At 36.4% G+C, this 16,446-nt stretch overlaps 2 protein-coding genes and 1 pseudogene across 2 annotated transcripts; 2 read left to right on the top strand and 1 right to left on the bottom strand.

The window, feature by feature from the left end:
- LOC147919133 (uncharacterized) lies at positions 1 to 5,664 on the bottom strand (annotated as a pseudogene).
- Positions 5,665 to 8,686: 3,022 nt separating this feature from the next.
- Positions 8,687 to 11,196, top strand: LOC104771082 (putative protein phosphatase 2C 72). The gene is made up of 5 exons (XM_010495557.3): positions 8,687 to 9,132; positions 9,718 to 9,987; positions 10,191 to 10,308; positions 10,403 to 10,626; positions 10,719 to 11,196. The coding sequence occupies exons 1-5, from the start codon at positions 8,935 to 8,937 to the stop codon at positions 10,920 to 10,922; spliced, it is 1,014 nt and encodes a 337-aa protein (XP_010493859.1). The 5' UTR covers positions 8,687 to 8,934; the 3' UTR covers positions 10,923 to 11,196.
- A 2,571-nt stretch (positions 11,197 to 13,767) lies between these two features.
- On the top strand, positions 13,768 to 16,156 carry LOC104771081 (myrosinase 1). Its single transcript, XM_010495556.3, is given in 11 exon segments — positions 13,768 to 13,989; positions 14,087 to 14,147; positions 14,264 to 14,325; positions 14,419 to 14,494; positions 14,597 to 14,762; positions 14,856 to 15,111; positions 15,213 to 15,325; positions 15,412 to 15,632; positions 15,722 to 15,756; positions 15,855 to 15,954; positions 16,050 to 16,156. Coding segments are annotated over 11 exon segments (1,371 nt in total). The 5' UTR covers positions 13,768 to 13,815.
- Positions 16,157 to 16,446: the final 290 nt, after the last annotated feature.

Genomic DNA, 16,446 nt, shown 5'->3' with positions numbered 1-16,446 from the left:
CTTGGTAACAAAGCCAAGTATTAATTATTCTTGGAACTAAAAGACAATAAAGATAGATAGTTGAATGAAGACCCAACTCTTGGTGCATGTTTCCTTCTTCCAAAGTGACTTTTGGTGCATGTATCTCTTATTTTCGTCACTCTTCTTTGACCACAAAATAAAATGATTATTTTGGGCTTTCTTGGGCTTGTAATAGGCTCAAAGTGGGCTGGACTTGATAGATATCATCTCCAATAGAAATTCCCATGTTCTCTTTGCTCCAAATATCTTCAAATATCAAATGAACAGCTCCAGCAAGCTGTTTGGTCCTTGCCCTTGTCATTGGTCCAACTGGTACAAGCATAGCATCCTCAGGAACAAGCTCAGCTTCCACTTGATCATCCTCATTGCTTCCCATTATCATATCATGCCCCTCCTCTTCAAAATGAGTTGTCCTCAAATCCGGACCATCTGCCACAAATGGAGCCAAGTCAGAAACATTAAAAATGGAGTTCACTTTGTACTTACCTTGCAAATCAAGCTTGTAAGCATTGTCACTGATTTTCGTCAAGACTTTGAATGGACCATCGACCCTTGGCATTAGTTTAGACTCTCTTTCAGCTGGGAAACGTTCCTTTCTCAAATGTATCCAAACTAGATCTCCCACTTCAAAAACCAGCTGGCGTCTTCCTTTGTTTGCTTGCTTCTTATACTGCTTTGTCCTTGCTTCAATGTTGAGTCGTGCCTTCTCATGAATCTGCTTAACAAGTTCAGCTTTCTTTTTCCCATCCATACTAACTCTTTCACTCAAAGGTAAAGGGATTAGATCCAAAGGTGTTAAAGGGTTAAAACCATAAACAATTTGGAAAGGGGATGATGTGATCCTCCCAAGGATTCGACACTCTAAGGTTGGTAGACTGATAATCCTAGAACTCCGATGGCTCGTGAAGCTGGATGATAAGGCGTGAGATGAACTCGAAAATCCTTATGCCCCAAACTCTCTTAAAACAAACCAAACAAAGCAAGGCGGTGGAACTTTAGATAGAAGTTTCGCGGAGACAGATGACAAGGCGTGAGACTAATCCCGAAAATCCTTGTGCCCTAGACTCTCTTATAACGACTCTTCAATCCTCAGCTAGTGAATGGCAACGTCAAGTGCTGTGGTATCACTTGATATGCCGAAAACTCTTTGATGTAACCCACCAAGGAGAAAGAACAAGTTCCAAAGGAACAAAGGAGTTTACCACTCTCAAATATAAGATAAAAGATTTCTTTATTGGATGATTTTCTCAAATGAGATTACATGTGTTTATATAGGAATAGACAAACTTGGTAACAAAGCCAAGTATTAATTATTCTTGGAACTAAAAGACAATAAAGATAGATAGTTGAATGAAGACCCAACTCTTGGTGCATGTTTCCTTCTTCCAAAGTGACTTTTGGTGCATGTATCTCTTATTTTCGTCACTCTTCTTTGACCACAAAATAAAATGATTATTTTGGGCTTTCTTGGGCTTGTAATAGGCTCAAAGTGGGCTGGACTTGATAGATATCATCTCCAATAGAAATTCCCATGTTCTCTTTGCTCCAAATATCTTCAAATATCAAATGAACAGCTCCAGCAAGCTGTTTGGTCCTTGCCCTTGTCATTGGTCCAACTGGTACAAGCATAGCATCCTCAGGAACAAGCTCAGCTTCCACTTGATCATCGTCATTGCTTCCCATTATCATATCATGCCCCTCCTCTTCAAAATGATTTGTCCTCAAATCCGGACCATCTGCCACAAATGGAGCCAAGTCAGAAACATTAAAAATGGAGTTCACTTTGTACTTACCTTGCAAATCAAGCTTGTAAGCATTGTCACTGATTTTCGTCAAGACTTTGAATGGACCATCGACCCTTGGCATTAGTTTAGACTCTCTTTCAGCTGGGAAACGTTCCTTTCTCAAATGTATCCAAACTAGATCTCCCCCTTCAAAAACCAGCTGGCGTCTTCCTTTGTTTGCTTGCTTCTCATACTGCTTTGTCCTTGCTTCAATGTTGAGTCGTGCCTTCTCATGAATCTGCTTAACAAGTTCAGCTTTTTTTTTCCCATCCATACTAACTCTTTCACTCAAAGGTAAAGGGATTAGATCCAAAGGTGTTAAAGGGTTAAAACCATAAACAATTTGGAAAGGGGAATACTGAGTAGCAGAATGAACTGAATGATTATATGCAAACTCAACATGAGGCAAACAATCTTCCTAAGATTTGATGTTCTTCTTAATGATAGCACGCAAAAGTGTAGACAAAGTTCTATTCACTACTTCAGTTTGTCCATCAGTTTGAGGATGACAAGTAGTTGAAAACAACAACTTAGTCCCCAACTTAGACCACAAAGTTTTCCAGAAATAGCTTAAGAACTTAGTATCCCTATCAGAAACAATAGTTCTAGGCATGCCATGCAATCGAACAACCTCTCTAAAGAACAAATCAGCAACATTTGAAGCATCATCAGTTTTGTGACATGGAATGAAGTGTGCCATCTTAGAAAATCTATCAACAACCACAAAGACATAATCTCTACCTCTCTTGGTTCTAGGTAGCCCTAGCACAAAATCCATTGAAAGATCAGTCCAAGGTTCAGTAGGAATGGGTAAAGGAGTATACAAACCATGGGGTTGAACTTTAGACTTGGCTTGCTTGCAAGTGACACACCTTCCGCAAATCCTTTCCACATCTCTCTTCATATGCGGCCAGTAGAAATGATCCTGCATAACACTAAGTGTTTTGGCAACTCCAAAATGTCCCATTAATCCTCCTCCATGAGCTTCTCTGACAAGCAAATGTCTCAAAGAACAGTTAGGCACACACAAGCGATTTTCATAGAATAAAAAGCCTTCATGCTGAAAGTATTTTCCATGAGCAAACTTTTCACAAGCTTGGAAATCTTCTTTGAACTCATAATCAGTAGAATACATCTCGTTAAGTTGTTCAAGGCCTAACAACTTAGCATCCAGAGTAGAGATAAGCGCATACCTTCTTGACAAAGCATCAGCAACAACATTGTCTTTACCTTGTTTGTACTGAATGACATATGGAAATGTTTCTATGAACTCAACCCAGCGAGCATGGCGCTTGTTTAGCTTTTGTTGACCTCTCAAGTGCTTTAGAGACTTATGATCTGTGTGAATCACAAACTCCTTCGGCCAAAGATAATGTTGCCAAGTTTGTAGCGCTCTAACCAAAGCATACAGTTCCTTGTCATAAGTTGGATAATTCAAGGTTGCTCCTCCAAGTTTCTCACTGAAATATGCAATTGGCTTCTTCTCTTGCATCAGCACAGCTCCAATTCCTACACCAGAAGCATCACATTCAATTTCAAAAGTTTTCTTAAAATCTGGTAAAGAAAGAAGGGGTGCAGAAGTGAGTTTTTGTTTCAAGAGTTGAAATGCTTCTTCCTATGCTGTCTCCCATTTAAATCCAACTTCCTTCTTGATAACCTCAGTGAGAGGAGCAGCAATGATGCTGAAATCCTTCACAAATCTCCGATAGAAGCCGGCAAGACCATGGAAACTCCTGACTTCACCAACCGTCTTTGGACTAGGCCACTCTCGAATTGCCTTTACCTTTTCTTCGTCCACCTTAATGCCCTGTGCACTCACAACAAATCCTAGAAAAACAAGGTTATCTGTGCAAAAAGTGCATTTCTTGAAATTGGCAAACAGTTGCTCCCTCCTAAGAACATCTAAAACAGTTTTCAAATGCTCTACATGGTCATCTAGGCTTCGACTGTAGATCAAGATATCATCAAAATACACAACCACAAAAACTCCTATGAATGCTCTCAAGACATGATTCATTAACCTCATAAAAGTACTAGGTGCATTTGTTAACCCAAAAGGCATCACAAGCCATTCATATAATCCATGCTTAGTCTTAAATGCAGTTTTCCACTCATCACCCTCCTTCATACGAATTTGGTGATATCCACTCTTAAGATCAATTTTAGAAAACACACAAGACCCATATAACTCATCTAGCATGTCATCTAAGCGAGGAATAGGGTGGCGGTACTTTACAGTGATATTGTTGATGGCTCTGCAATCTACGCACATTCTCCAACTACCATCCTTTTTAGGTAAGAGTAACACCAGCACAGCACATGGGCTCATGCTCTCCCTAATGTATCCCTTTTCCATGAGCTCACTGACTTGTTTCTGCAGCTCCTTTCTCTCCACAGGATTGGTTCTATAGGCTGTCCTATTAGGAAGTGAAGCTCCTGGGACAAAGTCTATTTGATGTTCAATTCCCCGAATTGGTGGCAAACCATCTGGATTTTCTTCTGGAAAAACATCACCATAATCCTGCAAAAGAGAAACAATATTGCTCGGAAGTTCCGGCTCAGGGTTAGTCAAACTCATGAGAGTTTCCTTGTACATAAGCATAATGATTGGTTGATCCAAAAATAAAGCTCTCTTAATCTCACTTTCTCTCACAAAGAAATTAGATTGTCTCACAGGGTTACTCTCAAAGGCCTTTAGCTGGGTTTTTCTCAAACTCTCACTCTCTTCTTTGTGGTTTTTAGTGTTTAGGGGTTCACTCACATTGTTCTTTCCAAGTTGCAGCTGATCTTCGTAGACCTCTTGTGGTGTTAATGGAACTAGTGTGATCTTCTTCCCTCTGTGCTCAAAAGAATGTTTGTTGGTGTAGCCGTCATGATTAACCTTGCGATCAAACTGCCATGGCCTTCCCAACAGAATGTGACTTGCTTCCATGGGCAATATATCACACAACACTTCATCTTCATACTTCTCAATGGATAATGGAATCAACACTTGATGGCTAACCTTCATATTCCTTTGGTTGTTCAACCACTGAAGATTATATGGTCTGGGATGCTTCTTTGTATCCAACTTCAACTTTTCCACCAAAATAGTGCTTGCAACATTAGTACAACTTCCTCCATCAATGATAAGACTGCACACTTTATCCTTCACCAAACACCTTGTGTGGAACAAGTTTTCTCGTTGTTGTACTTCCTGGATCTTGTCTTGCATCACCAAAGCTCTTCGCATAACCATCAATTTTCCCTCTGTAGCACAAACCTCATGTTCTTCCAAAGATGAAGTAGAATCACAGTCTTTCTCTTCCTCTGTTTTAATCTCTCCATTCTCCATCAATATCATAGTTCGCTGGTTTGGACATCGGCTAGCATAGTGTCCTATCCCATGACATCTGAAGCATTGGATATCTTGGTTCCTTATGTGAGTAGCCTCAGCTTTTCCTTTTAACTCTTGTCCAACATTATTTGGCTTAGCTCCCACATTTGGTTTGAATTCTGTTCTAGGCCGAAAACTTGACTTCTCCTCCTTGTAGTAACTCGGTTTTGAACTAGAACCAACGACTTGTCGAATACTGCTCTTCCTTTTAAGTTGCTCCTCAATCAGAATCGCCTTGTGCAACATCTCTTCCAAGTCTTCATAGGTCTGCAACTCCATTTGATCTTGAATATTTCTGGCCAATCCTCCTAGAAACCTTGCCATAGTTGCATCTCCTTCTTCTTCTATGTCAGCTTTAATCATAAGAGACTCCATCTCCTGGAAGTAATCCTCTACACTCTTGCTTCCTTGACTTAGACGTCTCAGTTTCTGATGCAACTCTCTGTTGTAGTGGCTGGGCACAAATCTCTTCCTCATAACTGCTTTCAACTCATCCCATGTGTTAACAGGCTGGACTCGTCGGCGCATCCTACTAGTAACCAGTTGATCCCAGCAATTGATCGCATAGTCATAAAACTCGGTAGCAGCTACTTGAACCTTCTTGCGGTCTGAATAGTCTTGACACCTAAAGACTAACTCCATTTTCTTTTCCCACTCCAAGTAAGCATCTGGATCATTCTTTCCATGGAATGGCGGTATTTTCAGCTTGATCCCCCTCAAATCATCATCATTTCTCCCTCTAGCCTCTCGGTTTCGTCTTGGACGCCTTTGACCCTCACTAGATGAATTGCCTCTTTGGCTGTAGTAGTCGTCTTCTTCATTTCTGTTATGTCTAGGCCAACCTCTGCCCCTCCGGCCTGGTTCCTCTTTGGACTGTTGTTGAGGCTGTGGTGCTCTATCCAACCGTTGGTGCAAAGCCTCTATCTCAGTCCGAAACAATCGCGTAAAATGCCCCGTCAATGCCTCCATTTGTATTGGCGAAAGACCTGCTCCCTCTTCTCTTCTTGGGTTGTTGGTTTCAGAGTTTTCTCCTTCATTAAAAGCCATTTTCCCTGCAAAACAAGTTAGTAAAACAAAAAGATCTCACAAGTGTTTCTCTCAAGTGTTTCCCACAAGTGTTTCACTCAATCTCTCAAAATGTCCTCACAGTAGTGGTTTTTCTCCAAGGTTCCAATAGAACTAATCCCACTCAACTCAATGAGATACAAAAGTGTTCCAGTAACTTGTTACCCAAATAGAAAAATTAGAATGGAATAGATCGATGAAAAGAAATATATAAGAATGGTTTTTTTTTTTTTTTTTTTCTTTTTTTTTTTGAAATATAGAAGATGAATAGATAGAAGATGAGAAGATAAAAAGATGGATAGATGAGAAGATGGAAGGTTTTGATTAGAAGAATACCAAAAGTCCTTGAGCGGGCTCTGATACCACTTGATGTGATCCTCCCAAGGATTCGATGCTCTAAGGTTGGTAGACTGATAATCCTAGAACTCCGATGGCTCGCGAAGCTGGATGATAAGGTGTGAGATGAACTCGAAAATCCTTATGCCCCAAACTCTCTTAAAACAAACCAAACAAAGCAAGGCGGTGGAACTTTAGATAGAAGCTTCGCGGAGACAGATGACAAGGCGTGAGACTAATCCCGAAAATCCTTGTGCCCTAGACTCTCTTATAACGACTCTTCAATCCTCAGCTAGTGAATGGCAACGTCAAGTGCTGTGGAATCACTTGATATACCGAAAACTCTTTGATGTAACCCACCAAGGAGAAAGAACAAGTTCCAAATGAACAAAGGAGTTTACCACTCTCAAATATAAGATAAAAGATTTCTTTATTGGATGATTTTCTCAAATGAGATTACATGTGTTTATATAGGAATAGAAAAACTTGGTAACAAAGCCAAGTATTAATTATTCTTGGAACTAAAAGACAATAAAGATAGATAGTTGAATGAAGACCCAACTCTTGGTGCATGTTTCCTTCTTCCAAAGTGACTTTTGGTACATGTATCTCTTATTTTCGTCACTCTTCTTTGACCACAAAATAAAGTGATTATTTTGGGCTTTCTTGGGCTTGTAATAGGCTCAAAGTGGGCTGGACTTGATAGATATCATCTCCAATAGAAATTCCCATGTTCTCTTTGCTCCAAATATCTTCAAATATCAAATGAACAGCTCCAGCAAGCTGTTTGGTCCTTGCCTTTGTCATTGGTCCAACTGGTACAAGCATAGCATCCTCAGGAACAAGCTCAGCTTCCACTTGATCATCCTCATTGCTTCCCATTATCATATCACATAGCCACTGGGTTTTATATTATTGGGTTTGGATATATAAATTCAACCCATTATAATAAATGGGTCGGGTTGAACCCGCCCACAAAAGTCTCGAACCCATGTGGGTATTGGTCGGGTCGGGTCGGGTTACCCATTTTGACACCCCTACTCATAAACAGAACAAAAATAATTTTTGTTTCTAAATTTAGCATACTATATCTAAACTTCCAAAAATAGTACCATGTTTTAAAATTAATCTTTAAAATAAAATCTAAACTATAAATATTAAACTCTATCTCTCAAAATTATAGACTAAGAAGAGATTATTATTATTATTATTATTATTTTTGACAACAGCTTATAAGATTGACTCAAACAAGCCAATGCGAAGGTAAAAATAGATTATTGGTTATATAATTTTAATAGATTTGTAAATCCAAACAAAAATCATATGTTCTTGTATTGATTTTAAAATACTTATCAAAATTATGTGTTATTGGTTCTATAATTTATAAATACTTGTTAAAATCCCATGTTATTCATTTCATGATTTTGTTTTTAGATTTTTCAGAATCCACATTATGTTTTAAATAGATTTGCATGGATTTGAAAGTGAAAAATAGAAAATCCAGGAATAAAAAATGTTATTTGAAAATCTATGTACTTTGATTTTCGTAATTTAGAATTTAATATGGAGTTACAAATCATTTATCCAATAGCAGCCCCTAAATATAAGATAGAGAACTCAAACCTAAAAATATTCTAAAAAAATAATTTAAAATATTATAATTATAGTAAATAATTATGTTTTTTTGGAAATTTGTGAAACATGTGCTATAAAATTGTTCATAAAACTTGTTTTAGTACTATTTAAAAAAGTTTCTCATTATATCCATTATATTATAATTCAAATAGCCTAGAAGACATTACGATTTCGATATAGCTTTAGTTGAAGATGAGATTTCGATTAATTACAATTAGAATTCAAATAAAATTCAAAGTTCCGCAATAATTCTTATGTAAGATATTTAATTAATAGAAAATATTATGTAAAACAAATCAGGGTGTGAATCTATAAGTGGAATGCTCTGTCAAACTAGTGCCAGGATAAGAACTTGCCCTTTCAAGCGAAACACAGGCAACAACATAATCGTGTATATGCATTATTACAGAACATACAAGTCAACGTATATTATATATTATATACAATGCCTTTTAACAAAAAAAAACGTATATTATATACATGTATTATAATCCTATAATAAATTCATTTCATTGACACTTGGAACTCAAGTTGGTGCCACGTAAACAGTAATATTGTTATTTATGGAAAGTCAGCTTTATAAGTTATCTAATCTTCACCTTCAAGAAAAGGCTTTTTTCAAATATTCAATAAGATCTACGATCCGATTAACATAATAAGTTTCTATTTCTTAGTTTGGAATAGTCTGCGACTTTGGTGAGAATCTGATCAGGTTATATGGGTCATTGCTTTTCGTTGCCGTCTTCATCATCGGAGATTCATGAGGAGAATGAGCACGGTGATGGTAATGCAGTGGTGTGTTATGGAGAAGATCAGTTTGGTTTAGATCATGACCTTCCGGTTCATCGTCTTGGTTCGGTTTGCTCTATACAAGGAACCAAAGGACTGAACCAAGATCATGCTGTTCTTAACCTGGTATACCACCTTGATTTTTTTGTTAGTTGCTTGTTTATATATTCTTTCTTTTTTCTACAAATTATTAACTAAGTTTTGGGGTAGATGGTGAACCAATTTTTGTTTTCTTAAATTATATAGGACAGTCAAAAAACATGTGTTGTTTCTTTGATTCTTTCATCTTTAGTAGAAATATCTTATTTTGAATGAGATATTCGTTTGGGGTTATGGGCTGTCATACCATTGAGAGGTTGCATTTCATAAACAGTTAGCAAGATCTATGATCCGGCCAAACTTATTCAAATGTTAATCTCTACTTTTGTGTTACATGTGATTTATATTTAGAATAAAAGCTTCCATTTCATATAAACCTAAAAGTTAACATTTTTGTTCCTTCCGGTTCACAATAACTTTGACATTTTTTTACACAGATTAGAAAAATATATTTAACGTCGCATTATTCTGTTTTCAAGCTAGGTGTAACTTAACGTTAAACATATTTTTGGGTAAAATAATTTGTTGGCATAGTGCAACATTAGTAGACATTTATGTGCTTATTGAGTATAACGAAATGTGCATTTTAGTAGAAATTGTTCAATGGCGTAGGGATATGGAACAAGAGATACAGAGCTATGTGGAGTGTTTGATGGGCACGGTAAAAATGGGCACATGGTTAGCAAAATGGTGAGGAACAGATTGCCATCGGTTCTGTTAACACTAAAGAAAGAGCTAAACCAAGAATCTAATGTTTGTGACGAAGGTCATAAATGGGAAAAAGCTTGTTTTACAGCTTTCAGACTCATTGATAGAGAGCTTAATCTCCAAGTCTTTGATTGCTCTTTCAGTGGCTCCACTGGTGTTGTTGCCATAACTCAGGTGCATTTATTTCTCTGTCTTTCCGTAACATTAAAGGCTTTGAATCGTTAATTATTGTGGCCGACAGACTAGACTATAGTGGTCCTTGGTACGCATACCAATATGGACCAAACCACGAACAAATTATTATGTTTTTTTTTCTACTGCCACCATTCAAAACCTAAATATTTTACTACCCGGAGCTTCTTATTGGATTGATTTAGGGAGATGATCTCGTGATAGCAAACCTTGGTGATTCGAGGGCAGTGTTGGGGACAATGACCGAAGACGGTGAGATAAGGGCAGTGCAGTTAACATCGGACCTAACACCTGATGTCCCTAGTAATGTTTTGTTTTACTTTCTTCTTGGCAAAAGAAATATTGTATCATTTAAGGGATGATGTTGATACTTATTTAGCAAGTTCTAGCGTTTCAGGTGAAGCAGAGAGGATCAGGATGTGCAAAGGTCGTGTTTTCGCAATGAAAACAGAACCGTGCAGCCAAAGGGTGTGGTTACCAAAACAAGACATACCAGGATTAGCCATGTCAAGAGCTTTTGGAGATTTCAGGCTCAAAGACCACGGAGTTATTGCCGTTCCAGAGGTTTTTCAACACCGAATAACTTCTAAAGACCAGTTCCTTGTACTCGCTACAGACGGGGTGGGGTAGCACAAATGATTCAAATATTGATTCTTTTTTCCAGTTCAAAAAGTTGAATGAAACTCCTTGGTATTTAAAATTTGTCATTGCAGGTTTGGGATATGCTTAGCAATGATGAAGTTGTATCACTAATATGGAGTTCCGGAAAAAAGCAAGTTGCGGCCGCTAAATCGGTGGCAGAGGCGGCTGAAGCTACTTGGAAGAAGAAGCTTAAATCGACGAAGATTGATGACATTACTGTAATATGTCTTTTCTTACAGAACAAGGAACAAGTAAGTTGGACCATGCACACTTGAATCATATTTGTAAGATACTACGCAGTCTACGCTATGATGTTCGAAGCATACTTGTCGCACATCCTGCCGAACCAAGCGCAAATGTTAGAAAAATCCAATGTAAATTTTTAGTTATGGTTGTTAACTACATGTGTTAATTGTCAAGTTCACAAATTTTAACTCGGAACCGAGTGAAAATAGTTTGATATTTAAAAATTTAAGTGACGAACATTCAGTATATTTCGCATTTTGTAAAAAGTAAGTATTCAAATGGCATTTTTTTTTCTTCCCAAAACAATAATGGCTTTAACATTAGGAACGTACGGCACAGACAACACACAAGTCAATGTAATATCTGGTTCAAATAGGCTCTATCTATGTCTGTATTTCTAAGCACTTTTATAGAAAACAACTCTATGTTTTTAATATTTGAATATAAAAGCATGATAAAGCACCTCCAATATTTTTTAGTAACGATAAGAAAATGTAAAAAGCCAGTTGATTGATTTTTTAATTATTCTTTTGGATAGAGAGTCTCTAATTTCATGTGATAAAGTATCGACCGGCCGAAATCAATAAGAGATATGCTGTGACCGGAAGCGGTTACGCTCGTGAATGAATGGCCTACTGATAGGCAAATTAATCCCTAGAGCTACTCTCTCAAACAAGAGATTACTGCAGTACTTAGGGGTCGAATCCACATAGACATCAAACACAATAGATTATAGAGTTTTGTAAATTACGCTAAACAAATTAAATTGAATTAAAATAAAAGCAATGCAAATATTTAAATGAAAGTGTTGTAAATTCAGAAAATCAAAAGAGTTAAGTCTAAAGAATTTTTCAGGAAATTATGAAATATTAAATCAGATAAATAATTAAGGTTCAAGCAATAAAGATCAGATCTAGAACTTTAAACTTTTGGTAAAATAATCAGTTCTCACTGCAATTATATTCTAAATTTAAAACCAGAAAATCCAAATCTCTTTATAAAATTCCAAGTTAAAAATCAGCTTTAAGAACAGGTTTAGATAAGTTCACAGAATTATTAATTCAAATCTCTTTGTAGGAAATAATTCTGCTCATCAATGGTTTAATCAGGAAAACAATTATATTCTCATATTAATTTATTTCCCTAAGATAACAATGCTAGGTGATCAATCAAGAATTATTGTGAAAAACAACCAAGGATGAAGATCATAAAAGATTAAGAACCCTAAAAATCTCAGATCTAATAAATCATAAAAACCCTATGAAAAACCCTAAACCTAACAAGCAAATTACTCAAACATGTTAAATAAAGCACAAATCATAATTCTGAATAACATGCAATAGATATTGAAAAGTAAAAGAGGGAGTTCAAGAAATCTTCTCTCTACAAAGAATTCATATCTATCTCTCCCAAAAGCTCTCAATATTCTTTCTCTCAAAAACTGCTAGAAGATAACTTAAAGGTTTCTAAAACCCAAAAACAATATACAGTAAAACCTCTATAAATTAATAAAGTCGGGACCATGAAATTTTATTAATTTATAGATGTTTTAATTTATCGATAAATTAATAATTATTAATTTATATAGAGACTTTCCTAATTTGGTAAAAATATATTAAAAACATGATTTAATCTTTATAACTAATATTTTATAAAATCAATTACAATGAAAATAACAATTACCATGCTTTGAAGATAGCATTCAAAGATTTTTATATAGTAAAAATTTTAAAAATAAACTCTAATAAAAATTAATGAATTAAAGATGAACTCTAATAAAAATTAATGAGTAGATATATACATATATTTAGATAATTTTACATAATTATTAATTTATATTATTGATGGGACCATATATTTACAAAGGAGTTTCAAAAAAAATATTATTTTATTATATTATCGAATAGTATCCAAAATTACACTAGTCCCAACTTAGGACCGAAGAAATTTCTTAATTTATAGAGGTTATTAATTTACCGAGTATTAATTTATAGAGGTTCTACTGTATATACATCCTAAAACACGTCCAGGGGCTTATGTTGCAATTATAGAAGACTTCGGGCAAATTTGTAAAACTTTCAATTTCTTGTTCTCTCGTCGGGTAAACATGAGTGTCGATCGATGTCCTTTTAGGTGGTGTCGATCGATGCTCTGACTCTGATCTGACTCCAACTTGATTTCCTTCGGTAAAATGCTCCAAAATGATCCAAATTGTTCCATATTGCTCCATCCGTGCCAAAATCCTAGATAACCTGTAAAGACTCAAAAATAACCTAGAAACAAATCAAAAGACTCAAAAAGCACACTTATATCATGGTTAAAAATCGTAAAAACCATGATATATCACCTACGATTAATGTAATTAGTACTATTATTGTCTTAACAAAGGCGTTGTTACTCATTGCCGACTTGATCATATATTTATATTTCTAAGTTTTTTTCAATAACGTTATGCCGTCAATTCTAACTCCAAGTCAGACTTAAGAGTTAAGAGACTTTGGACATATATAAACTAATACGAATCTTGATGCATGCAGTTTTGGTTTTGTGCGAACGTTGAATAAATACAATTAATGGTATTCCGGTAAGGAACACATGTTCTATAGAGATAACGATAGACGATAGTAATCAACAATTCACAACTGAATAAAAGAATGCAACAGTTTCCTTAATGAAATGGTCGATTGAAGAGAGCAAGGCAGTCTGAAAAGTAGAAACAAAACTACAAATATAAACCAAAATGTGTTAATGTTAAGCTAGAGTAAAGTAAACCCACGGGATTCATGTCACGTAAACCTCTCAACATGTCATGTGCTAAGACAAGGTAATGTATACGTAACTCTTCTTTACAGAGGCTATATAAACCCTATATTGGCACAAGGCTTCCATGCAACACAAAACATAACAAACTACAAATTAACCATGAAGTTTCATTGGTTCGCCTTAGCTTTCTTATTAGCTGTGGCGACTTGTAAAGGCCAGGAAGATTATACTTGCGAAGAGAACGAGCCATTCCATTGTAACCAAACTAGTCGTTTCAATGGTAAAAGTTTCGGCGAAGATTTCATCTTCGGTGTAGCCTCCTCTGCTTACCAAGTATGTAACAAATCACACATTATGTTGACGTCTTGAAAGAGCATTAAAAAACATAAAAAATAATCCAACGTTGCATGGTTGTTTCTCTTCATTTCAGATCGAAGGTGGTAGAGGTCGTGGACTTAACATTTGGGATGGATTCACTCACCGATACCCAGGTTTGTTATTTGAATGGTCTCAAACTACTATAGCTTATATAGCTATATATACGAGAAGAATGTTGTCCATATGCATGTTTATATATATTCATAGTGGTTCATTATTACGCTATCAGAGAAAGCAGGAGCCGATTTGAAGAATGGAGACACTACTTGTGACGCATATACATATTGGCAGGTTAGTTCCTCATTATATATGCTTGCTAATGAATTATCTATATTAACTATACATGTGTGGATTGACATGGGATTGTATACATATAAACTGCAGAAAGATATAGACGTGATGGGCGAACTCAATGCTACTGGCTACAGATTCTCCTTCGCGTGGTCAAGAATCCTTCCACGTATGTATACATTATTGATCCATGTATATATATATATATATATAATATATAATATTCGGTTTTAGTTGTTTGGAAGAGTAAATATATGATATATATGAGCAGAAGGAAAGAGGAGTAGAGGTGTGAACCAAAATGGTATTGACTACTACAACGGTCTTATAGACGGCCTCATAGCAAGGAATATAACGCCGTTCGTTACCCTCTTTCACTGGGACCTTCCTCAAACACTACAAGATGAGTATGAAGGTTTCTTGAACAGAACGATCATGTATGTCATTTATGCTACGCTGCTTATTAAGAATGACGAAAGCATATAACGATATGATCGTACATTAATGAAATCTAACTATAACACGTGCAGAGATGATTTCAAAGATTACGCGGATCTATGTTTCTAAAAATTTGGTGATAGGGTAAAGCACTGGATAACAATCAACCAGCTTTACACAGTACCTACGCGAGGATATGCAATTGGAACAGATGCACCTGGTCGATGTTCTCTTACGCATGATATAAGATGTTACGGCGGAAACTCGTCAACCGAACCCTATATCGTTGCACATAACCAGCTTCTTGCTCATGCCACGGTCGTGGATCTTTACAGGACAAAATATAAGGTGAGCTAGGTCTCCATTTAATTTGTAGAAGGTGTAGTCTAACGTAACATGCATGTGATTCTAATTATATTATCATTGTGTATATATTTGCGTAACCACAGGACCAAGGAGGGATGATTGGACCTGTGATGATAACTAGAGGGTTTCTTCCGTTTGATGACACTCCAGAGAGCAAAGAGGCAACTTATCGGTCTAAAGAATTTTTCCATGGATGGTATACATATCCACGAATGAAATTGTTTATACAATATTGTATATTAGTATATATAAAAAGTATTGAAAAGTATGCATGTATATCAGGTTCATGGAGCCGCTAACAAAGGGTAAATACCCAGACATCATGAGGAAACTTGTGGGTGAACGGCTTCCAGAGTTCACCGAGACAGAAGCCAAACTTGTAAAGGGTTCATATGATTTTCTTGGTCTCAACTATTACGTCACTCAGTATGCCCAAAACGATGACACAGTAGTTCCTTGGGCCAACCACACTGCTATGATGGACCCAAAAGCAATTCTCACATGTACCAATCTATTCCCACACTTAGTTACAACATTTCTACATTTTTTCAGTTACAACATTTTGTGACTATCAATTATATGTACTTTGCAGATGAAAATGCAAAGGGTGAGCCCATTGGTCCAATGGTATGCATGCATGGTCCACCCCTATTCATTCTTTTTTAATGGAAAATAATACCCATGTGCACTTTTCTGATTTTTTTAATATATATTCGCTTTCTCAGTTCAGTAAAGGAGCCTATTACTACCCAAAAGGCATTTACGACGTAATGGAGTATTACAAAAACAAATATGGTGACCCTTTAATATATATCACCGAGAACGGTTAGTTCTACTCTATTACACATTTATACAAGTTAAATGTATTTCAGAGTTGGTCCAGGAAATTTACATGAAGATTGTGTACTTGTACATATTAGGAATTAGTAGCCCCGGTGATCAACCCCTTGAAGAGGCTATGGCCGATTACAAGAGGATTGATTATCTATGCAGTCATCTTTGTTTTCTCCGTAAGGTCATTAAGTGAGTGGATACTACTCTTCTTCCATTTTTCTTTACATATGATCAGTCGTACGCCTTTAATAATTAATGGTTGTTCTTGTTTCTAGGGAGAAGGGTGTCAACGTGAGAGGATACTTTGCTTGGTCTCTTGGGGATAATTACGAATTCTGCAATGGCTTTACCGTCAGATTTGGACTCAGTTACGTTGACTTCAACAATGTCACCGCTGATAGAGACCTCAAAGCATCTGGCAAATGGTTCCAGCAGTTCATTAGCTCCAATGACCCTGCCGACCAAGATCTCCTCCGCTCTAGC

The sequence above is a fragment of the Camelina sativa genome, chromosome 20 (assembly GCF_030686135.1).
Source record: "Camelina sativa cultivar CO46 ecotype springtype chromosome 20, ASM3068613v1".
Taxonomy (NCBI): Eukaryota; Viridiplantae; Streptophyta; class Magnoliopsida; order Brassicales; family Brassicaceae; genus Camelina; species Camelina sativa.
This window is presented reverse-complemented; position numbering and strand designations above follow the sequence as displayed.

Excerpts from the sequence above, each read along its gene's own strand:
- LOC104771082 (XM_010495557.3), top strand. The coding sequence starts at position 8,935 with ATGGGTCATTGCTTTTCGTTGCCGTCTTCATCATCGGAGATTCATGAG. Across the intron at positions 10,309-10,402 it reads CCTAACACCTGATGTCCCTA|GTGAAGCAGAGAGGATCAGG; the intron begins GTAATGTTTTGT and ends CTAGCGTTTCAG. Across the intron at positions 10,627-10,718 it reads TTGTACTCGCTACAGACGGG|GTTTGGGATATGCTTAGCAA; the intron begins GTGGGGTAGCAC and ends TTGTCATTGCAG.